Source organism: Oncorhynchus nerka, linkage group LG1, assembly GCF_034236695.1.
Source record: "Oncorhynchus nerka isolate Pitt River linkage group LG1, Oner_Uvic_2.0, whole genome shotgun sequence".
NCBI classification, from domain to species: Eukaryota; Metazoa; Chordata; class Actinopteri; order Salmoniformes; family Salmonidae; genus Oncorhynchus; species Oncorhynchus nerka.
This window is the reverse complement of record NC_088396.1, coordinates 57262602-57286954: the sequence shown is the minus strand read 5'-3', so window position 1 is coordinate 57286954 and position 24353 is coordinate 57262602. Positions and strand designations below refer to the sequence as shown.

At 47.0% G+C, this 24353-nt stretch overlaps 2 protein-coding genes across 3 annotated transcripts in view; both read right to left on the bottom strand.

Moving 5' to 3' along the window:
- The window catches only part of hce2l1 (high choriolytic enzyme 2-like 1), a 7786-nt gene extending 7379 nt beyond the window's left edge, over positions 1 to 407 (bottom strand). For both annotated transcript variants that reach the window (XM_029650880.1, XM_029650881.1), the window contains exons 1-3: positions 301 to 407; positions 162 to 213; positions 8 to 67 (exon numbers count right to left, since the gene is read on the bottom strand). In XM_029650880.1, coding sequence (XP_029506740.1) covers positions 8 to 67; positions 162 to 213; positions 301 to 369 — 181 coding nt within the window. In that variant the 5' untranslated portion in view covers positions 370 to 407. The remainder of the gene's footprint in view (positions 1 to 7; positions 68 to 161; positions 214 to 300) is intronic.
- Positions 408 to 506: 99 nt separating this feature from the next.
- Positions 507 to 22486, bottom strand: hce2l2 (high choriolytic enzyme 2-like 2). The gene is made up of 9 exons (XM_065019720.1): positions 22399 to 22486; positions 22262 to 22304; positions 22125 to 22190; positions 8773 to 8925; positions 4465 to 4582; positions 1672 to 1850; positions 1497 to 1578; positions 1022 to 1149; positions 507 to 848 (listed from the first exon to the last, which is right to left on the bottom strand). The coding sequence occupies exons 1-9, from the start codon at positions 22471 to 22473 to the stop codon at positions 832 to 834; spliced, it is 861 nt and encodes a 286-aa protein (XP_064875792.1). The 5' UTR covers positions 22474 to 22486; the 3' UTR covers positions 507 to 831.
- Positions 22487 to 24353: the final 1867 nt, after the last annotated feature.

The following is a 24353-nucleotide window of genomic DNA, read 5'->3' as shown; positions in this document are numbered from 1 at the left end:
TACTTACTCCCATTGGTTCTCAGGATCCTGTCCATTGCATTCATTTCCTCTGGACCCCTAAGCACCTCTATTATAAATGGATAATAGAAGTGTGTTAAGATACATTCTGCCACATTAATTAAATACAAAATTATGTTCATGGAAATATTTCAACAATTTACCGGAGTTTCCTCTTTTCAACCTCCCTCTCATTTCTTGTATCACTGATGAATTCTGTGGAAGAAATGTTAATTTCAGAAAGTATTACGTGAGAGAGCACCACTAAGGTAAGATTCATTCTAAACTAAATTCAGCACTTACCTGGATAGGTAGAGCGGAGGTATAGGTCATCATTCCCAAGATGATTCCTAGAGAGATCATGAGTTTCATGTCCTTGGGCCAGACTGGTCTCTGATCCAGATTTAGGTCCTAACTCCACACCTATATAGACTACCCCCCCCCCCCCCCTCACCTCACCTCCCGACGTCTGCACTGATTGGTTACATGTTCTGATGTTCCAGGATGAATCACAGCCCAGAGCGTTGTCCCTCGTGGCGTCCTATGACATTAACATCTAATCCGTTGATGCCCCCTAAACAGCATCCTCCAGCTTCACCCTATACTTTTACACAGGACATTCAGCACTTTCCGAGATGAGCCACCCCAAAGGTGTTCGTTGTCCCAGAACAGACATATTTCAAACAGGTAAACAGTCATTTCTCAGTGTGATGCAACAACATGTTTACGCAGAAATACAGAAGAGCAACTGAGTTGTCAATCGAATCTTTATTTAAATGCTGCCATTATCTGACACCAGAGATTCAGTGGACGATGTTTCTCTGTTTGATTTTTCTAATCGTCCAGGGTTTCTGTCAAAAGAGAGAGAGAGAGGACACATCTAGTGATCATACCTTTGTTCTATATTGACAACCTTTGAAAACCAAATACAAAATGGGAGGAAATTAATACAAAATAATAACTAATACAAAATCAATAAAAACTTTGCCTCAGAAATATAAAGGAAATATTGTTTGCTACCAACCACATTTGTAGAGTTTGTTAATCTTCATTTTGTCCAGTTGACTGAGACCGGTTCTCTGTCCCAGAAGGGTGTTGTGGTTCTTCCTCTTAGGTTTGATGGTAGGATCTCCACCTTCTGAATACGAATACCTGCATTTACACAAACGACATTGTGAGACTTTCTTCACATATAATTCCATGTGTGTGTGTGTGTGTGTGTGTGTGTGTGTGTGTGTGTGTGTGTGTGTGTGTGTGTGTGTGTGTGTGTGTGTGTGTGTGTGTGTATGTGTGTGTGTGTGTGTGTGTGTGTGTGTGTGTGTGTGTGTGTGTGTGTGTGTGTGTGTGTGTGTGTGTGTGTGTGTGTGTGTGTGTCTGTATGTGTGTGTGTGTGTGTGTGTGTGTGTGTGTGTGTGTGTGTGTGTGTGTGTGTGTGTGTGTGTGTGTCTGTATGTGTGTGTGTGTGTGTGTGTGTGTGTGTGTGTGTCCTAGCTACATACATCCCAAAGTGCATGATGGAGTCGTAGTCATAGGGAACGCCCAGAGAGTTGGTTTTGAACTTCTCAAAGTTCCGTACGCGATCTGTTGATGGACAACACACATCAGTTGGTTGAATATACTGAAGGAACATTACCTTGACCCCAAACCATAGTGTCAACACCTTGTCTGGCTCACCCTTCCAGATGTTCTCCCACAGGACAGTGACATAGTTGTCGCGGTCGATGCGGGAATGTTCGTGCACGAAGCCCAGGGCGTGCATGAGTTCGTGGGAGGCCACGCCAGACAACATACAGTCAGGAGACTGTAGAGATAAAGTCTGTCTGCCACCACGCTGCCCTAGGTACGACCAACACCTAAACAACAACAACAACAACAACAACAACAGTGCACACCGTTCCTTATCGAAAAGGGGAGACAAGGGCCGTCCGTAATGACACCTTATTCTCTACATAGTGTTATACTGTGTCATGTTTCCCCTACATAGTGTTACTCTGTCATGTTTCCCCTACATAGTGTTACTCTGTGTCATGTTTCCTCTACATAGTGTTACTCTGTGTCATGTTTCCTCTACATAGTGTTACTCTGTGTCATGTTTCCTCTACATAGTGTTACTCTGTGTCATGTTTCCTCTACATAGTGTTACTCTGTCATGTTTCCCCTACATAGTGTTACTCTGTGTCATGTTTCCTCTACATAGTGTTACTCTGTGTCATGTTTCCTCTACATAGTGTTACTCTGTGTCATGTTTCCTCTACATAGTGTTACTCTGTGTCATGTTTCCTCTACATAGTGTTACTCTGTGTCATGTTTCCCCTACATAGTGTTATACTGTGTCATGTTTCCTCTACATAGTGTTATACTGTGTCATGTTTCCTCTACATAGTGTTATACTGTGTCATGTTTCCCCTACATAGTGTTATACTGTGTCATGTTTCCCCTACATAGTGTTACTCTGTGTCATGTTTCCCCTACATAGTGTTACTCTGTGTCATGTTTCCTCTACATAGTGTTACTCTGTGTCATGTTTCCTCTACATAGTGTTACTCTGTGTCATGTTTCCTCTACATAGTGTTACTGTGTCATGTTTCCCCTACATAGTGTTACTCTGTGTCATGTTTCCCCTACATAGTGTTACTCTGTGTCATGTTTCCTCTACATAGTGTTACTCTGTGTCATGTTTCCCCTACATAGTGTTACTCTGTGTCATGTTTCCCCTACATAGTGTTACTCTGTGTCATGTTTCCCTACATAGTGTTACTCTGTGTCATGTTTCCCCTACATAGTGTTACTCTGTGTCATGTTTCCTCTACATAGTGTTACTCTGTGTCATGTTTCCTCTACATAGTGTTACTCTGTGTCATGTTTCCCCTACATAGTGTTACTCTGTGTCATGTTTCCTCTACATAGTGTTATACTGTGTCATGTTTCCCCTACATAGTGTTACTGTGTCATGTTTCCCCTACATAGTGTTACTCTGTGTCATGTTTCCCTACATAGTGTTACTCTGTGTCATGTTTCCCCTACATAGTGTTACTCTGTGTCATGTTTCCTCTACATAGTGTTATACTGTGTCATGTTTCCCCTACATAGTGTTACTGTGTCATGTTTCCCCTACATAGTGTTACTCTGTGTCATGTTTCCCCTACATAGTGTTACTCTGTGTCATGTTTCCTCTACATAGTGTTACTCTGTGTCATGTTTCCTCTACATAGTGTTACTCTGTCATGTTTCCTCTACATAGTGTTACTCTGTGTCATGTTTCCCCTACATAGTGTTACTCTGTGTCATGTTTCCCCTACATAGTGTTACTCTGTGTCATGTTTCCTCTACATAGTGTTACTCTGTGTCATGTTTCCTCTACATAGTGTTACTGTGTCATGTTTCCCCTACATAGTGTTACTCTGTGTCATGTTTCCCCTACATAGTGTTACTCTGTGTCATGTTTCCTCTACATAGTGTTACTCTGTGTCATGTTTCCCCTACATAGTGTTACTCTGTGTCATGTTTCCTCTACATAGTGTTACTCTGTGTCATGTTTCCCCTACATAGTGTTACTCTGTGTCATGTTTCCTCTACATCGTGTTACTCTGTGTCATGTTTCCTCTACATAGTGTTACTCTATGTCATGTTTCCTCTACATAGTGTTACTCTATGTCATGTTTCCCCTACATAGTGTTACTCTGTGTCATGTTTCCCCTACATAGTGTTACTCTGTGTCATGTTTCCTCTACAGAGTGTTACTGTGTCATGTTTCCTCTACAGAGTGTTACTGTGTCATGTTTCCCCTACATAGTGTTACTCTGTGTCATGTTTCCTCTACATAGTGTTACTCTGTGTCATGTTTCCTCTACATAGTGTTACTCTGTGTCATGTTTCCCCTACATAGTGTTATACTGTGTCATGTTTCCCCTACATAGTGTTACTCTGTGTCATGTTTCCCCTACATAGTGTTACTCTGTGTCATGTTTCCCCTACATAGTGTTACTCTGTGTCATGTTTCCCCTACATAGTGTTACTCTGTGTCATGTTTCCTCTACAGAGGTCAGAAGTAGTGGGCTATGGGCCCTGGTCTAAAGTAGTGCACTACACAGGGAATAGGGCCCTGGTCTAAAGTAGTGCACTACACAGGGAATAGGGCCCTGGTCTAAAGTAGTGCACTACACAGGGAATAGGGCCCTGGTCTAAAGTAGTGCACTACACAGGGAATAGGGCCCTGGTCTAAAGTAGTGCACTACACAGGGAATAGGGCCCTGGTCTAAAGTAGTGCACTACACAGGGAATAGGGCCCTGGTCTAAAGTAGTGCACTACACAGGGAATAGGGCCCTGGTCTAAAGTAGTGCACTACACAGGGAATAGGGCCCTGGTCTAAAGTAGTGCACTACACAGGGAATAAGGTATCATTTGGGACACAACCACAGAATCAGACAATCTCATCATCAACACAACACAAAGTGGTTCTCTCTCACCCTGACTTAGGCTGAATATCCAGGTAGTCCCTCTGGTGTGTCCAGGGAACAAAACGCACACAGGTACCTCTCTCCATGTTCTCCATACCAGACTTTATTATCCTCTGATCCAAATCACCTGCGGAGGGAAACACATCCAAGAATAAGACTGAGAAGGAAAAGAAGTTCAATCAGTCAACTAAATATTACTGTGATTGTTTTCCACCAGCCCATATAGTAGATATACAGGTGAAGTCGGGAAGTTTACATACACCTTAGCCGAATACATTTATACTCAGTTTTTACATTTAATCCTAGTAACAATCCCCTGTCTTAGGTCAGTCAGGATCACCACTTTATTTTATTAATGTGAAATGTCAGAATAATAGTAGAGAGAATGATTTATTTCAGCTTTTATTTCTTTCATCACATTCCCAGTGGGTCAGAAGTTTACATACACTCAATTAGTATTTGGTAGCGTTGCCTTTAAATTTTTTAACTTGGGTCAAACGTTTCGGGTATTACATTTACATTACATTTAAGTCATTTAGCAGACGCTCTTATCCAGAGCAACTTACAAATTGGTGCGTTCACCTTATGACATCCAGTGGAACTGCCACTTTACAATAGTGCATCTAAATCTTTTAAGGGGGGGGGTGAGAAGGATTACTTTATCCTATCCTAGGTATTCCTTAAAGAGGTGGGGTTTCAGGTGTCTCCGGAAGGTGGTGATTGACTCCGCTGTCCTGGCGTCGTGAGGGAGTTTGTTCCACCATTGGGGGGCCAGAGCAGCGAACAGTTTTGACTGGGCTGAGCGGGAACTGTACTTCCTCAGTGGTAGGGAGGCGAGCAGGCCAGAGGTGGATGAACGCAGTGCCCTTGTTTGGGTGTAGGGCCTGATCAGAGCCTGGAGGTACTGAGGTGCCGTTCCCCTCACAGCTCCGTAGGCAAGCACCATGGTCTTGTAGCGGATGCGAGCTTCAACTGGAAGCCAGTGGAGAGAGCGGAGGAGCGGGGTGACGTGAGAGAACTTGGGAAGGTTGAACACCAGACGGGCTGCGGCGTTCTGGATGAGCTGTAGGGGTTTAATGGCACAGGCAGGGAGCCCAGCCAACAGCGAGTTGCAGTAATCCAGACGGGAGATGACAAGTGCCTGGATTAGGACCTGCGCCGCTTCCTGTGTGAGGCAGGGTCGTACTCTGCGGATGTTGTAGAGCATGAACCTACAGGAACGGGCCACCGCCTTGATGTTATTTGAGAACGACAGGGTGTTGTCCAGGATCACGCCAAGGTTCTTAGCGCTCTGGGAGGAGGACACAATGGAGTTGTCAACCGTGATGGCGAGATCATGGAACGGGCAGTCCTTCCCCGGGAGGAAGAGCAGCTCCGTCTTGGTTCAGCTTGAGGTGATGATCCGTCATCCACACTGATATGTCTGCCAGACATGCAGAGATGCGATTCGCCACCTGGTCGTCAGAAGGGGGAAAGGAGAAGATTAATTGTGTGTCGTCTGCATAGCAATGATAGGAGAGACCATGTGAGGTTATGACAGAGCCAAGTGACTTGGTGTATAGCGAGAATAGGAGAGGGCCTAGAACAGAGCCCTGGGGGACACCAGTGGTGAGAGGACGTGGTGAGGAGACAGATTCTCGCCACGCCACCTGGTAGGAGCGACCTGTCAGGTTGGACGCAATCCAAGCGTGGGCCGCGCCGGAGATGCCCAACTCGGAGAGGGTGGAGAGGAGGATCTGATGGCTCACAGTATCGAAGGCAGCCGATAGGTCTAGAAGGATGAGAGCAGAGGAGAGAGAGTTAGCTTTAGCAGTGCGGAGCGCCTCCGTGATACAGAGAAGAGCAGTCTCAGTTGAATGACTAGTCTTGAAACCTGACTGATTTGGATCAAGAAGGTCATTCTGAGAGAGATAGCGGGAGAGCTGGCCAAGGACGGCACGTTCAAGAGTTTTGGAGAGAAAAGAAAGAAGGATACTGGTCTGTAGTTGTTGACATCGGAGGGATCGAGTGTAGGTTTTTTCAGAAGGGGTGCAACTCTCGCTCTCTTGAAGACGGAAGGGACGTAGCCAGCGGTCAGGGATGAGTTGATGAGCGAGGTGAGGTAAGGGAGAAGGTCTCCGGAAATGGTCTGGAGAAGAGAGGAGGGGATAGGGTCAAGCGGGCAGGTTGTTGGGCGGCCGGCCGTCACAAGACGCGAGATTTCATCTGGAGAGAGAGGGAGAAAGAGGTCAGAGCACAGGGTAGGGCAGTGTGAGCAGAACCAGCGGTGTCGTTTGACTTAGCAAACGAGGATCGGATGTCGTCGACCTTCTTTTCAAAATGGTTGACGAAGTCATCTGCAGAGAGGGATGAGGGGGAGGAGGATTCAGGAGGGAGGAGAAGGTGGCAAAGAGCTTCCTAGGGTTAGAGGCAGATGCTTGGAATTTAGAGTGGTAGAAAGTGGCTTTAGCAGCAGAGACAGAAGAGGAAAATGTAGAGAGGAGGGAGTGAAAGGATGCCAGGTCCGCAGGGAGGCGAATTTTCCTCCATTTCCGCTCGGCTGCCCGGAGCCCTGTTCTGTGAGCTCGCAATGAGTCGTCGAGCCACGGAGCGGGAGGGGAGGACCGAGCCGGCCTGGAGGATAGGGGACATAGAGAGTCAAAGGATGCAGAAAGGGAGGAGAGGAGGGTTGAGGAGGCAGAATCAGGAGATAGGTTGGAGAAGGTTTGAGCAGAGGGAAGAGATGATAGGATGGAAGAGGAGAGAGTAGCGGGGGAGAGAGAGCGAAGGTTGGGACGGCGCGATACCATCCGAGTAGGGGGCAGTGTGGGAAGTGTTGGATGAGAGCGAGAGGGAAAAGGATACAAGGTAGTGGTTGGAGACTTGGAGGGGAGTTGCAATGAGGTTAGTGGAAGAACAGCATCTAGTAAAGATGAGGTCGAGCGTATTGCCTGCCTTGTGAGTAGGGGGGGGAGGTGAGAGGGTGAGGTCAAAAGAGGAGAGGAGTGGAAAGAAGGAGGCAGAGAGGAATGAGTCAAAGGTAGACGTGGGGAGGTTAAAGTCGCCCAGAACTGTGAGAGGTGAGCCGTCCTCAGGAAAGGAGCTTATCAAGGCATCAAGCTCATTGATGAACTCTCCGAGGGAACCTGGAGGGCGATAAATGATAAGGATGTTAAGCTTGAAAAGGCTGGTAACTGTGACAGCATGGAATTCAAAGGAGGCGATAGACAGATGGGTAAGGGAGAAAGAGAGAATGACCACTTGGGAGAGATGAGGATCCCGGTGCCACCACCCCGCTGACCAGAAGCTCTCGGGTGTGCGAGAACACGTGGGCGGACGAAGAGAGAGCAGTAGGAGTAGCAGTGTTATCTGTGGTGATCCATGTTTCCGTCAGTGCCAAGAAGTCGAGGGACTGGAGGGAGACATAGGCTGAGATGAACTCTGCCTTGTTGGCCGCAGATCGGCAGTTCCAGAGGCTACCGAAACCTGGAACTCCACGTGGGTCGTGCGCGCTGGGACCACCAGATTAGGTGGCGCGGCCACGCCGGTGTGGAGCGTTTGTATGGTCTGTGCAGAGAGGAGAGAACAGGGATAGACAGACACATAGTTGACAGGCTACAGAAGAGGCTACGCTAATTCAAAGGAGATTGGAATGACAAGTGGACTACACGTCTCGAATGTTCAGAAAGTTAAGCTTACGTAGCAAGAATCTTATTGACTAAAATGATTAAAATGATACAGTACTGCTGAAGTAGGCTAGCTGGCAGTGGCTGCGTTGTTGACTTTGTAGGCTAGCTGGCAGTGGCTGCGTTGTTGACACTACACTAATCAAGTCGTTCCGTTGGGTGTGATAGTTTCGACAGTGCTGCTATTCGGGGGCTAGCTGGCTAGCTAGCAGTGTTGATTACGTTACGTTGCGTTAAAAGAACGACAATAGCTGGCTAGCTAACCTAGAAAATCGCTCTAGCCTTCCACAAGCTTCCCACAATAAGTTGGGTGGGACAAATGAGACAAATTTCATCCAACTTATTGTGGGAAGCTTGTGGAAGGCTACCCGAAACGTTTGACCCAAGTTAAACTATTTAAAGGCAACGCTACCAAATACTAATTGAGTGTATGTAAACTTCCGATTTTAACCGTATATATACACAACATATTAGTGGAAAGGTACAGGACCAACGACCCATATCTGAAACCCTGCTGGTAACTTACTGTAGTCCAAGGACAGCCTGTATGAGATGTAGACCCATATCTGAAACCCTGCTGGTAACTTACTGTAGTCCAATGACAGCCTATATGAGATGTAGACCCATATCGGAAACCCTGATGGTAACTTACTGTAGTCCAATGACAGCCTGTATGCGATGTAGACATGTCCGTCCACCGACTTGGACCACAGACAACTGCGTGCGAAACAGACCTTGGAGCGCCTCCCGGTAGTCACAGCGATATCTCCATCCCTGAAACTAGTGCCGTCTGGAACCTGGGCAGCTGAGGATGGCAGAGACACAACAAGGGTACATAGGAGCATAAAGGTGTTTTATCCATAAAGGTGTTTTATCCAGAAATGTGTTTTATCCATTAAGGTGTTTTATCCATTAAGGTGTTTTATCCAGAAAGGTGTTTTATCCAGAAAGGTGTTTTATCCATTAAGGTGTTTTATCCAGAAAGGTGTTTTATCCAGAAAGGTGTTTTATCCAGAAAGGTGTTTTATCCATTAAGGTGTTTTATCCAAAAAGGTGTTTTATCCATTAAGGTGTTTTATCCAGAAAGGTGTTTTATCCAGAAAGGTGTTTTATCCAGAAAGGTGTTTTATCCATAAAGGTGTTTTATCCAGAAAGGTGTTTTATCCAGAAAGGTGTTTTATCCAGAAAGGTGTTTTATCCATATTTTAGAATCCATTTTAGAATAAGGCTGTAACGTAACAAAATGTGGAAAAAGTCAAGGGGTCTGAATACTTTCCGAAGGCACTTTAAGACAGGAGAATTACACCAGATAAGACGACATAATTACACCAGATGGGACAGACTGACCCCAGCCCCCCCGGCACACAGAGTATTATTGATACTGGAGGCTGAGATGGGGGGGGGTTAAGGGGACACTGTGGCCCCGGCCAACCAGGCAGGATATAACCCCACCCACTTTGCCAAAGCACAGTCCGCACACCACTAGCTGGATATCAACAGACCACCATCTGACTACCCTGAGACAAGCCTGAGTATAGCCCAGGAAGATCTCCTCCACCGCACAAGCCTGAGGGGGCGCAAAACTGGACAAGAAGGTAACGTGACTTAAATACAATATTGCGAAAATATACGTGTCGCACCCCTCCTAGGGACGACATGGAAGAGCACCAGTAAGTCAGTGACTCAGCCCCTGTAATAGGGTCAGAGGCAGAGAATCCCAGTGGAGAGAGGGGAACCAGCCAGGCAGAGACAGCAAGGGCGGTTCGTTACTCCAGTGCCTTGCCATTCACCTTCACACCCCTGGGCCAGACTACACTCAATCATAGGACTTACTGAAGAGATGAGTCTTCAGTAAAGACTTAAAGGTTGAGACAGAGTCTGCGTCTCTCACATGGATAGGCAGACCATTCCAAACAAATGGAGCGCTATAGGAGAAAGCCCTGCCTCCAGCTGTTTGCTTAGAAATTCTAGGGACAATTAGGAGGCCTGCGTCTTGTGACCGTAGCGTACGTGTAGGTATGTACGGCAGGACCAAATCGGAGAGACAGGTAGGAGCAAGCCCATGTAATGCTTTGTAGGTTAGCAGTAAAACCTTTAAATCAGCCCTAGCCTTAACAGGAAACCAGTGTAGGGAGGCTTAGCACTGGAGTAATATGATCAAATGTTTTGATTCTAGTCAGGATTCTAGCAGTCGTGTTTAGCACTAACTGAAGTTTATTTAGTGCTTTATCCGGGTAGCCAGAAAGTAGAGCATTGAAGTAGTCTAACGTAGAAGTAACAAAAGCATGGATTCAAGCTGTCCTTGAAACAGTCTTGATATGTTCGACAAAAGAGAGATCAGGGTCCAGAGTAACCCCGAGGTCCTTCACTTATTTGAGACGACTGTACAACCATCAAGATTAATTGTCAGATCCAACAGAAGATCTCTTTGTTTCTTGGGACCTAGAACATCTCTGTTTGTCCTTATGTATAAAACACAGGCTTCCAGGCCGTTTTTGGGCTTCAACATGTTTCATTGAAATGTACAGCTGTGTGTCGTCCGCATAGCAGTGACATTGTGTTTCCGAATGACATCCCCAAGAGCTAAAATATACAGTGAAAACAATAGTGGTCCTAAAACAGAACCTTGAGGAACACCGAAACCTAACATTGATTCGTCAGAGGACAAACCATCCCCCGAGACGAACTGATATCTTTCCCACAGATAAGATCTAAACCAGGCCAGAACTTGTCCGTGTAGACCAGTTAGGGTTTCCAATCTCTCCAGAAGAATGTGGTGATCGATGGTATCAAAAAGCAGCACTAAGGTCTAGGAGGACGAGGACAGATGTAGAGCCTCGGTCTGATGCCACTAAAAGATCATTTACCACCTTCACAAGTGCAGTCTCAGTGCTATGATGGGGTCTAAAACCAGACTGAAGCGTTTCGTATACATTTGTCTTCAGGAACAGCTTTTTCAAAACATTTTGAAAGAATTAGATAGAGGCCAATATTTTTTATTTTTTTTATTTTTTATTGGTCAAGTGTTGGCTTTTTCAAGAGAGGCTTTATTACTGTCACTTTCAGTGAGTTTGGTACACATCCAGAGGATAGGAAGCAGTTTAGTATGTTCAACATAGGAGGGCCAAGCACAGGAAGCAGCTCTTTCAGTAGTTGGAATAGGGTCCAGTGGGCCATTACTGTTTTTTGTGAATGTGTCAAGAGATACAGGATTAAAGACTGCAGTGTCTCCATTGATCCTGGGTCCTGGCAGTTCTGTGCAGACTCAGGACCACTGGACCACTGAGTTGTGGAGAAATACTCTGATTCAGGCAGGGTAACATCACTAGGGAGGATGCAAACAGGCCAAACAAAATCATCAAGAAGACTGGATCTACCATCGGCACCAACCAGGACAAACTAGAGCCCATGCTGGATAAATTGGTCCTCAGAAAGATTAGAACTATAGAGGCCAACATTAGCCACAGTACCTGGAGCATCACAGTGATATAGCCACCACTAGCCACAGTACCTGGAGCATCACAGTGATATAACCACCACTAGACACAGTACCTGGAGCATCACAGTGATATAACCAACACTAGTCACAGTACCTGGAGCATCACAGTGATATAACCACCACTAGCCACCTCCTCCACAGTACCTGGAGCATCACAGTGATATAACCACCACTAGCCAGCCCCTCCACAGTACCTGGAGCATCACAGAGATATAACCACCACTAGCCACAGTACCTGGAGCATCACAGTGATATAACCAACACTAGCCACAGTACCTGGAGCATCACAGTGATATAACCACCACTAGCCACCTCATCCACAGTACCTGGAGCATCACAGTGATATAACCACCACTAGCCACAGTACCTGGAGCATCACAGTGATATAACCACCACTAGTCACCTCCTCCACAGTACCTGGAGCATCACAGTGATATAACCAACACTAGCCAGCCCCTCCACAGTACCTGGAGCATCACAGTGATATAACCACCACTAGCCACCTCCTCCACAGTACCTGGAGAATCACAGTGATATAACCACCACTAGTTACAGTACCTGGAGCATCACAGTGATATAACCACCACTAGCCACCTCCTCCACAGTACCTGGAGCATCACAGTGATATAACCACCACTAGCCACCTCCTCCACAGTACCTGGAGCATCACAGTGATATAACCACCACTAGTTACAGTACCTGGAGCATCGCAGTGATATAACCACCACTAGCCACAGTACCTGGAGCATCACAGTGATATAACCACCACTAGCCACAGTACCTGGAGCATCACAGTGATATAACCACCACTAGTTACAGTACCTGGAGCATCGCAGTGATATAACCACCACTAGCCACAGTACCTGGAGCATCACAGTGATATAACCACCACTAGTCACAGTACCTGGAGCATCACAGTGATATAACCACCACTATAACCACAGTACCTGGACATCACAGTGATATAACCACCACTAGTACCTGGAGCATCACAGTGATATAACCAACACTAGCCACACAGTACCTGGAGCATCACAGTGATATAACCACCACTAGTCACAGTACCTGGAGCATCACAGTGATATAACCACCACTAGCCACCTCCTCCACAGTACCTGGAGCATCACAGTGATATAACCACCACTAGCCACAGTACCTGGAGCATCACAGTGATATAACCAACACTAGCCACCTCCTCCACAGTACCTGGAGCATCACAGTGATATAACCACCACTAGTCACAGTACCTGGAGCATCACAGTGATATAACCAACACTAGCCAGCCCCTCCACAGTACCTGGAGCATCACAGTGATATAACCACCACTAGCCACCTCCTCCACAGTACCTGGAGCATCACAGTGATATAACCACCACTAGCCACAGTACCTGGAGCATCACAGTGATATAACCAACACTAGCCACAGTACCTGGAGCATCACAGTGATATAACCAACACTAGTCACAGTACCTGGAGCATCACAGTGATATAACCACCACTCCACCTCCTCCACAGTACCTGGAGCATCACACCACCACTAGTCCACAGTACCTGGAGCATCACAGTGATATAACCACCACTAGCCACAGTACCTGGAGCTCCAGTGATATAACCAACACTACAGTACCTGGAGCATCACAGTGATATAACCACCACTAGCCACCTCCTCCACAGTACCTGGAGCATCACAGTGATATAACCACCACTAGCCACAGTACCTGGAGCAGCATATAACCACACTAGCCACAGTGAGCATCACAGTGATAAACCACCACTAGTCACCTCCTCCACAGTACCTGGAGCATCACAGTGATATAACCAACACTAGCCAGCCCCTCCACAGTACCTGGAGCATCACAGTGATATAACCACCACTAGCCACCTCCTCCACAGTACCTGGAGCATCACAGTGATATAACCACCACTAGTTACAGTACCTGGAGCATCACAGTGATATAACCACCACTAGCCACCTCCTCCACAGTACCTGGAGCATCACAGTGATATAACCACCACTAGCCACCTCCTCCACAGTACCTGGAGCATCACAGTGATATAACCACCACTAGTTACAGTACCTGGAGCATCGCAGTGATATAACCACCACTGACCTGGAGCATCACAGTGATATAACCACCACTAGTACCAGCATCACAGTGATATAACCACCACTAGTTACAGTACCTGGAGCATCGCAGTGATATAACCACCACTAGCCACAGTACCTGGAGCATCACAGTGATATAACCACCACTAGTCACAGTACCTGGAGCATCACAGTGATATAACCACCACTAGCCACCTCCTCCACAGTACCTGGAGCATCACAGTGATATAACCACCACTAGCCACAGTACCTGGAGCATCACAGTGATATAACCAACACTAGCCACCTCCTCCACAGTACCTGGAGCATCACAGTGATATAACCACCACTAGCTTCCTCCTCCACAGTACCTGGAGCATCACAGTGATATAACCAGCACTAGCCACCTCCTCCACAGTACCTGGAGCATCACAGTGATATAACCAACACTAGCCACAGTACCTGGAGCATCACAGTGATATAACCAACACTAGCCACCTCCTCCACAGTACCTGGAGCATCACAGTGATATAACCACCACTAGTCACAGTACCTGGAGCATCACAGTGATATAACCACCACTAGCCACAGTACCTGGAGCATCACAGTGATATAACCACCACACTAGGAGCATCACAGTGATATAACCACCACTCCACAGTACCTGGAGCATCACAGTGATATAACCACCACTGGAGCATCGCAGTATATAACCACCACTAGCCACAGTACCTGGAGCATCACAGTGATTTCACCACCATAACCACACAGTGATATAACCACAGTACCTGGAGCATCACAGTGATATAACCACCACTAGCCACCTGGAGCATCACAGTGATATAACCACAGCCACCTACCTGGAGCATCACAGTGATATACCTGGAGCATCACCACCAGCCACCTCCTCCACAGTACCTGGAGCATCACAGTGATATAACCACCACTAGCCACCACTAGCCAGCCCCTCCACAGTACCTGGAGCATCACAGTGATATAACCACCACTAGCCACAGTACCTGGAGCATCACAGTGATATAACCACCACTAGACACAGTACCTGGAGCATCACAGTGATATAACCACCACTAGCCACCTCCTCTACAGTACCTGGAGCATCACAGTGATATAACCACCACTAGCCACCTCCTCCACAGTACCTGGAGCATCACAGTGATATAACCACCACTAGCCAGCCCCTCCACAGTACCTGGAGCATCACAGTGATATAACCACCACTAGCCACCTCCTCTACAGTACCTGGAGCATCACAGTGATATAACCACCACTAGCCACCTCCTCCACAGTACCTGGAGCATCACAGTGATATAACCACCACTAGTCACAGTACCTGGAGCATCACAGTGATATAACCACCACTAGCCACAGTACCAGGAGCATCACAGTGATATAACCACCACTAGCCAGCCCCTCCACAGTACCTGGAGCATCACAGTGATATAACCACCACTAGCCACAGTACCTGGAGCATCACAGTGATATAACCACCACTAGACACAGTACCTGGAGCATCACAGTGATATAACCACCACTAGCCACCTCCTCTACAGTACCTGGAGCATCACAGTGATATAACCACCACTAGCCACCTCCTCCACAGTACCTGGAGCATCACAGTGATATAACCACCACTAGCCAGCCCCTCCACAGTACCTGGAGCATCACAGTGATATAACCACCACTAGCCACAGTACCAGGAGCATCACAGTGATATAACCAACACTAGCCGGCCCCTCCACAGTACCTGGAGCATCACAGTGATATAACCACCAGACACAGTACCTGACAGTGATATAACCACCACTAGTCACAGTACCTGGAATCACAGTGATATAACCACCACTAGTCACAGTACCTGGAGCATCACAGTGATAGTCACAGTACCTGGAACTAGACACCACTAGTGATATAACCACACTAGTACAGTACCTGGAGCATCACAGTGATATAACCACCACTAGTCACAGTACCTGGAGCATCACAGTGATATAACCACCACTAGTCACAGTACCTGGAGCATCACAGTGATATAACCAACACTAGCCAGCCCCTCCAGTACCTGGAGAATCACAGTGATATAACCACCACTAGTCACAGTACCTGGAGCATCACAGTGATATAACCACCACTAGTCACCTCCTCCACAGTACCTGGAGCATCACAGTGATATAACCACCACTAGCCAGCCCCTCCACAGTACCTGGAGAATCACAGTGATATAACCACCACTAGTCACAGTACCTGGAGCATCACAGTGATATAACCACCACTAGTCACAGTACCTGGAGCATCACAGTGATATAACCACCACTAGTCACAGTACCTGGAGCATCACAGTGATATAACCACCACTAGCCCTCCACAGTACCTGGAGCATCACAGTGATATAACCAACACTAGCCACAGTACCTGGAGCATCACAGTGATATAACCACCACTAGTCACAGTACCTGGAGCATCACAGTGATATAACCACCACTAGCCACCTCCTCCACAGTACCTGGAGCATCACAGTGATATAACCAACACTAGCCACAGTACCTGGAGCATCACAGTGATATAACCACCACTAGCCACAGTACCTGGAGCATCACAGTGATATAACCAACACTAGCCACAGTACCTGGAGCATCACAGTGATATAACCACCAATAGCCACCTCCTCCACAGTACCTGGAGCATCACAGTGATATAACCACCAATAGCCACCTCCTCCACAGTACCTGGAGCATCACAGTGATATAACCAACACTAGTTACAGTACCTGGAGCATCACAGTGATATAACCACCACTAGTTACAGTACCTGGAGCATCACAGTGATATAACCACCACTAGTCACAGTACCTGGAGCATCACAGTGATATAACCACCACTAGTCACAGTACCTGGAGCATCACAGTGATATAACCACCACTAGTCACAGTACCTGGAGCATCACAGTGATATAACCACCACTAGTCACAGTACCTGGAGCATCACAGTGATATAACCACCACTAGCCACCTCCTCCACAGTACCTGGAGCATCGCAGTGCGATGGCAGACTGATTTATTTTACCCAGGGCCAAAATAGAACGTTTGTGCATATCTGCAGATCCTTCTCACCATTTAAAAAAAACTCCATTGATGATATGCTGCTTGTAATGTCTGTGTGTCCTTGTTGTGTTTTATGGTATATTACTGATAATGTACATGACCAAAAGTATGTGGACACCTGCTTGTCGAACATCTCATTTCAAAATCATGGGTATTAATATGGAGTGGGTCCCCCCCTTTGCTGCTATAACAGCCCCCACTCTTCTGGGAAGGCTTTCCACTAGATGTTGGAACATTGCTGCTATAACAGCCTCCACTCTTCTGGGAAGGCTTTCCACCAGATGTAGGAACATTTCTGAGGGGACTTGCTTCCATTCAGCCACCAGAGCATTAGTGAAGTCAGACACAGTGACTACAATGTTACTATTTTATTTTCTTTCCACAGATTTTTGTCCAAATAAAATGTCCGGGGTGAAACTAAGATTATTGGCAGACCGCAACCAACTAACAGGTGCATACACCGCCCCCTACTGTACTGGAGTGTGAGGCCGGTCACGACCTATCTATATTCTCTTAATAACTGACCCCAAAATTTAAGAAACAATTATAATAAAAAATGTACTCTTCACTAAGGAACCTGGGAGGCGCTCCCTGAACATTTCTCTTAAAGTCCTGGAGATTCAATGCTCCACAAAGTCCACCTCCTTCACTGTAACCTTCTCCTTCATTTCTCCACTGCCATCTTATTTTCACTGCCTCCACATAGGAGACCTGCTGGATGGCCCTGATCCACTGTAACCTCCATCCGGACACGGCACTCTGGGATTCCCATCACAATTACAACAACATACTTCATCTGACTCTTCAACTAATACATATTTATTCCTTCAACAAACACTTGCCAGGTGTCCAAACCTTTTGTAACACTGCAGCGGCTTCTGTACATATCGTCGCTCTGCATATCTCACGTAATACAAGTTTTACATTGGGAGAACCATTTCATCAAACAGTAAAACTCCTTCTTTCCGTGGATCATTGAATTCAATCGACGCGCGTCTACCCGAATGTTATCCTTAAAACCACACAGCCTCTATGTCCTACGAGACACCAGAGATGACACCTTTAACCGGAGATGACACCTTTAACCGGAGATGACACCTTTAACCGGAGATGACACCTTTAACCGGAGATGACACCTTTAACCGGAGATGACACCTTTAACCGGTGCCCCAATCTGAAAACCACAGCGTTCCACATCATACGTCGCCGTCGAGCCACAGAGCGTTCTCTTGTTATGCTTTTGACAAAATCAGCATCATTCTGCTCCGGGTCACTCTAACCGATTCCACTTTCCCCAGTTCGTCCTTCACCATATTCGAGACCGCAAACAGGTCACCCCCAAAAAAACATCCTTGTTTGTGAATCACACTCCAACTACAAACTGCTGTTCATTTCCAACTTTCCAGTCCCCATCGTCCCCTCATTCTCACCAAATGTAAATCGCACAATGCTTCCCCCAATGCTTCCCCCAATGCTTCCCCCAATGCTTCCCCCAATGCCCAATGCCCAATGCTTCCCCAATGCCCAATGCTTCCCCCAATGCCCAATGCTTCCCCCAATGCTTCCCCCAATGCTTCCCCCAATGCTTCCCCCAATGCTTCCCCCAATGCTTCCCCCAATGCTTCTCCAAAATAGGAGCTCTAGAAAGATTCTAGATTTTTCCAACTTCCTCCTCATTTCTGGTTGTTAAATACAGAGTTCGATTGAAATAGTTATTAAGAGTGAAACGTTTGGCAGGAAGCAGCAACAAACAGCACAGTAGTACGGAGACCACGCGGAAGTGAAACGTTTGGCAGGAAGCCAAGTAGCAACAAACAGCACAGTAGTACGGAGACCACGCGGAAGTGAAACGTTTGGCAGGAAGCAGCAACAAACAGCACAGTAGTACGGAGACCACGCGGAAGTGAAACGTTTGGCAGGAAGCCAAGCAGCAACAAACAGCACAGTAGTACGGAGACCACGCGGAAGTGAAACGTTTGGCAGGAAGCCAAGCAGCAACAAACAGCACAGTAGTACGGAGACCACGCGGAAGTGAAACGTTTGGCAGGAAGCAGCAACAAACAGCACAGTAGCCGGAGACCACGCGGAAGTGAAACGTTTGGCAGGAAGCAAACAAACAGCACAGTAGTACGGAGACCACGCGAAGTGAAACGCTTGGCAGGAAGCCAAGTAGCAACAAACAGCACAGTAGTACTGAGACCACGCGAAAAACGTTTGGCAGGAAGCCAAGCAGCAACAAACAGCACAGTAGTACGGAGACCACGCGGAAGTGAAACGTTTGGCAGGAAGCCAAGCAGCAACAAACAGCACAGTAGTACGGAGACCACGCGGAAGTGAAACATTTGGCAGGAAGCAAGCAGCAACAAACAGCACAGTAGTACGGAGACCACGCGGAAGTGAAACGTTTGGCAGGAAGCAGCAACAAACAGCACACAGCCACAAGTGAAACGTTTGGCACGGAGACAACAAACAGCACAGTAGTAAGACCACGCGGAAGTGAAACGTTTGGCAGGAAGCAGGCACAGTAGAGAGCCGTTTGGCAGGAAGCCAAAGCAACAAACAGCACAGTAGTACGGAGACCACGCGAAGTGAAACGTTTGGCAGGAAGCCAAGCAGCAACAAACAGCACAGTAGTGAAACGCGGAAGTGAAACGTTTGGCAGGAAGCCAAGCAGCAAACAGCACAGTAGTACGGAGACCACGCGGAAGTGAAACGCTTTGGCAGGAAGCCAAGCAGCAACAAACAGCACAGTAGTACGGAGACCACGCGGAAGTGAAACGTTTGGCAGGAAGCAGCAACAAACAGCACAGTAGTACGGAGACCACGCGAAGTGAAACGCTTGGCAGGAAGCCAAGCAGCAACAAACAGCACAGTAGTACGGAGACCACGCTGAAGTGAAACGCTTGGCAGGAAGCAGCAACAAACAGCACAGTAGTACGGAGACCACGCTGAAGAAACGTTTGGCAGGAAGCCAAGCAGCAACAAACAGCACAGTAGTACGGAGACCACGCGGAAGTGAAACGCTTGGCAGGAAGCAGCAACAAACAGCACAGTAGTACGGAGACCACGCGGAAAAACGTTTGGCAGGAAGCCAAGCAGCAACAAACAGCACAGTAGTACGGAGACCACGCGAAGTGAAACGTTTGGCAGGAAGCCAAGTAGCAACAAACAGCACAGTAGTACGGAGACCACGCCGGAAGTGAAACGCTTGGCAGGAAGCAGCAACAAACAGCACAGTAGTACGGAGACCACGCGGAAGTGAAACGTTTGGCAGGAAGCAGCAACAAACAGCACAGTAGTACGGAGACCACGCGGAAGTGAAACGTTTGGCAGGAAGCCAAGTAGCAACAAACAGCACAGTAGTACGGAGACCACGCGGAAGTGAAACGTTTGGCAGGAAGCCAAGCAGCAACAAACAGCACAGTAGTACGGAGACCACGCGGAAGTGAAACGTTTGGCAGGAAGCCAAGTAGCAACAAACAGCACAGTAGTACGGAGACCACGCGGAAGTGAAACGTTTGGCAGGAAGCCAAGCAGCAACAAACAGCACAGTAGTACGGAGACCACGCGGAAGTGAAACGTTTGGCAGGAAGCAGCAACAAACAGCACAGTAGTACGGAGACCACGCGGAAGTGAAACGTTTGGCAGGAAGTAGCAACAAACAGCACAGTAGTACGGAGACCACGCGGAAGTGAAACGTTTGGCAGGAAGCCAAGTAGCAACAAACAGCACAGTAGTACGGAGACCACGCGGAAGTGAAACGTTTGGCAGGAAGCCAAGTAGCAACAAACAGCACAGTAGTACGGAGACCAAGCGGAAGTGAAACGTTTGGCAGGAAGCCAAGTAGCAACAAACAGCACAGTAGTACGGAGACCACGCGGAAGTGAAACGTTTGGCAGGAAGCAGCAACAAACAGCACAGTAGTACGGAGACCACGCGGAAGTGAAACGTTTGGCAGGAAGCCAAGCAGCAACAAACAGCACAGTAGTACGGAGACCACGCGAAGTGAAACGCTTGGCAGGAAGCAGCAACAAACAGCACAGTAGTACGGAGACCACGCGGAAGTGAAACGTTTGGCAGGAAGCAGCAACAAACAGCACAGTAGTACGGAGACCACGCGGAAGTGAAACGTTTGGCAGGAAGCAGCAACAAACAGCACAGTAGTACGGAGACCACGCGGAAGTGAAACGTTTGGCAGGAAGCCAAGTAGCAACAAACAGCACAGTAGTACGGAGACCACGCGGAAGTGAAACGTTTGGCAGGAAGCCAAGTAGCAACAAACAGCACAGTAGTACGGAGACCACGCGGAAGTGAAACGTTTGGCAGGAAGCCAAGCAGCAACAAACAGCACAGTAGTACGGAGACCACGCGGAAGTGAAACGTTTGGCAGGAAGCAGCAACAAACAGCACAGTAGTACGGAGACCACGCGGAAGTGAAACGTTTGGCAGGAAGCAGCAACAAACAGCACAGTAGTACGGAGACCACGCGGAAGTGAAACGTTTGGCAGGAAGCAGCAACAAACAGCACAGTAGTACGGAGACCACGCGGAAGTGAAACGTTTGGCAGGAAGCCAAGTAGCAACAAACAGCACAGTAGAAGACCACGCGGAAGTGAAACGTTTGGCAGGAAGCCAAGTAGCAACAAACAGCACAGTAGTACGGAGACCACGCGGAAGTGAAACGTTTGGCAGGAAGCCAAGTAGCAACAAACAGCACAGTAGTACGGAGACCACGCCGAAGTGAAACGTTTGGCAGGAAGCCAAGCAGCAACAAACAGCACAGTAGTACGGAGACCACGCTGGAAGTGAAACGTTTGGCAGGAAGCAGCAACAAACAGCACAGTAGTACGGAGACCACGCGGAAGTGAAACGTTTGGCAGGAAGCCAAGTAGCAACAAACAGCACAGTAGTACGGAGACCACGCGGAAGTGAAACGTTTGGCAGGAAGCCAAGTAGCAACAAACAGCACAGTAGTACGGAGACCACGCGGAAGTGAAACGTTTGGCAGGAAGCCAAGTAGCAACAAACAGCACAGTAGTACGGAGACCACGCGGAAGTGAAACGTTTGGCAGGAAGCCAAGTAGCAACAAACAGCACAGTAGTACGGAGACCACGCGGAAGTGAAACGTTTGGCAGGAAGCAGCAACAAACAGCACAGTAGTACGGAGACCACGCGGAAGTGCGTTGTGTCACCAGTCATGTGATTAGTCCACTGAGACAGGCGTGAATCAGAGAACTGCTCTGATTCACACTTGTTTTTGCCTAGTGTAGACCTATAGCAAAAGATGAAGGGTTTTCTTACCTTGGAACTCATTGGCCTCTATGATTTGATCCATCGCTGTCATCTCACTGCGTATAATGTGATCATCTGAAACATAAAATATGTTAATCCTGGTATTGTTGTACTATGAAATGTTGCGTAATATGTTTGTTGTTTACCTGAATAACTTTTAGGGAACCTTTTGGAGCTCACTGAGGTACTCTACAAAATAGAGAGAAATATAATTTTCCTTTTTATAAAAAAGTCTACATTTAACAGTTTGGGTACAACAGGTTTAACTTGCACTTGTGTTTACCTGAGCAGGTATGGCCCAGGTACAACAGGTGTAAACCACCATGGACAGCAGGGAAGACACAGTCAAGTCCATCATGGGAATCAGGAAATGTCGGAGTACTGCTGGCATCAGCCTTATATACAGCAGCTTCTTGGGATGACTCTAGAAAGTATCCATTATAGTGTTTAACAACCTAATTGTAGAGCCTTCAACCTGTTCTTTAACATAACTACAGGTATTCCTGTTCGGGGCATGGTGGGATACACCTCGCAAACATCAACATCATTCAGCACTGTAGCGTCATGTCTGTCGACATCATGATAATGACTCCAGCTTTGGAGTGTTCTATTTAACCAACAAGGCCAGAGGGGGTGTGGTATATGACCAATATACCACGGCTAAGGGCTGGAGTGGCTGGATACAGCCCTCAGCCGTGGTATATTGACCATATACCACAAATCCCAGAGAAATATTATTGCTATGCTAAACTGGTTACTATAGTAATTAGAGCTGTAAACAAGTCCTTTTGTGTCATACCCGTGGTATATTGTCTCATATACTGTACTACAGCTTTCGCCCAATCAACATCCAGGGCTCGAACGACCCGGTTTATAATATGCATTAGGTGATAATTAGCTGAAATTAGATGTTTGTATTGGTGCTGCAGTGGAAACATTCTTTGGTTTGTTCTTCACAACACAGAGGTGTGTTCTTTACAACACAGAGGTTTGTTCTTCACAACACAGAGGTTTGTTCTTCACAACACAGAGGTCTGTCCTTTACAATGTAAATGTAAATGTACAACACAGAGGTCTGTTCTTTACAACACAGAGGTCTGTTCTTTACAACACAGAGGTCTGTTCTTTACAACACAGAGGTCTGTTCTTCACAACACAGAGGTCTGTTCTTCACAACACAGAGGTCTGTTCTTCACAACACAGAGGTCTGTTCTTCACAACACAGAGGTCTGCTCTTCACAACACAGAGGTTTGTTCTTCACAACACAGAGGTTTGTCCTTTACAACACAGAGGTTTGTCCTTTACAACACAGAGGTTTGTCCTTTACAACACAGAGGTTTGTCCTTTACAACACAGAGGTCTGTTCTTCATAACACAGAGGTCTGTTCTTCACAACACAGAGGTCTGTTCTTCACAACACAGAGGTCTGTTCTTCACAACACAGAGGTCTGTTCTTCACAACACAGAGGTCTGTTCTTCACAACACAGAGGTCTGTTCTTCACAACACAGAGGTCTGTTCTTCACAACACAGAGGTCTGTTCTTCAAACACAGAGGTCTGTTCTTCACAACACAGAGGTCTGTTCTTCATAACACAGAGGTCTGTTCTTCACAACACAGAGGTCTGTTCTTCACAACACAGAGGTCTGTTCTTCACAACACAGAGGTCTGTTCTCTGTTCTTCACAACACAGAGGTCTGTCCTTTACAACACAGAGGTGTGTTCTTCACAACACAGAGGTTTGTCTTTACAACACAGAGGTCTGTTCTTCACAACACAGAGGTCTGTTCTTCACAACACAGAGGTCTGTTCTTCACAACACAGAGGTCTGTTCTCTGTTCTTCACAACACAGAGGTTTGTCCTTACAACACAGAGGTGTGTTCTTCACAACACAGAGGTTTGTCTTTACAACACAGAGGTCTGTTCTTCACAACACAGAGGTCTGTTCTTCACAACACAGAGGTCTGTTCTTCACAACACAGAGGTGTGTCCTTTACAACACAGAGGTCTGTTCTTTACAACACAGAGGTCTGTTCTTCACAACACAGAGGTCTGTTCTTCACAACACAGAGGTCTGTTCTTCACAACACAGAGGTCTGTTCTTCACAACACAGAGGTCTGTTCTTCAGAGGTGTGTCCTTTACAACACAGAGGTTTGTCCTTTACAACACAGAGGTTTGTCCTTTACAACACAGAGGTCTGTTCTTCATAACACAGAGGTCTGTTCTTCACAACAC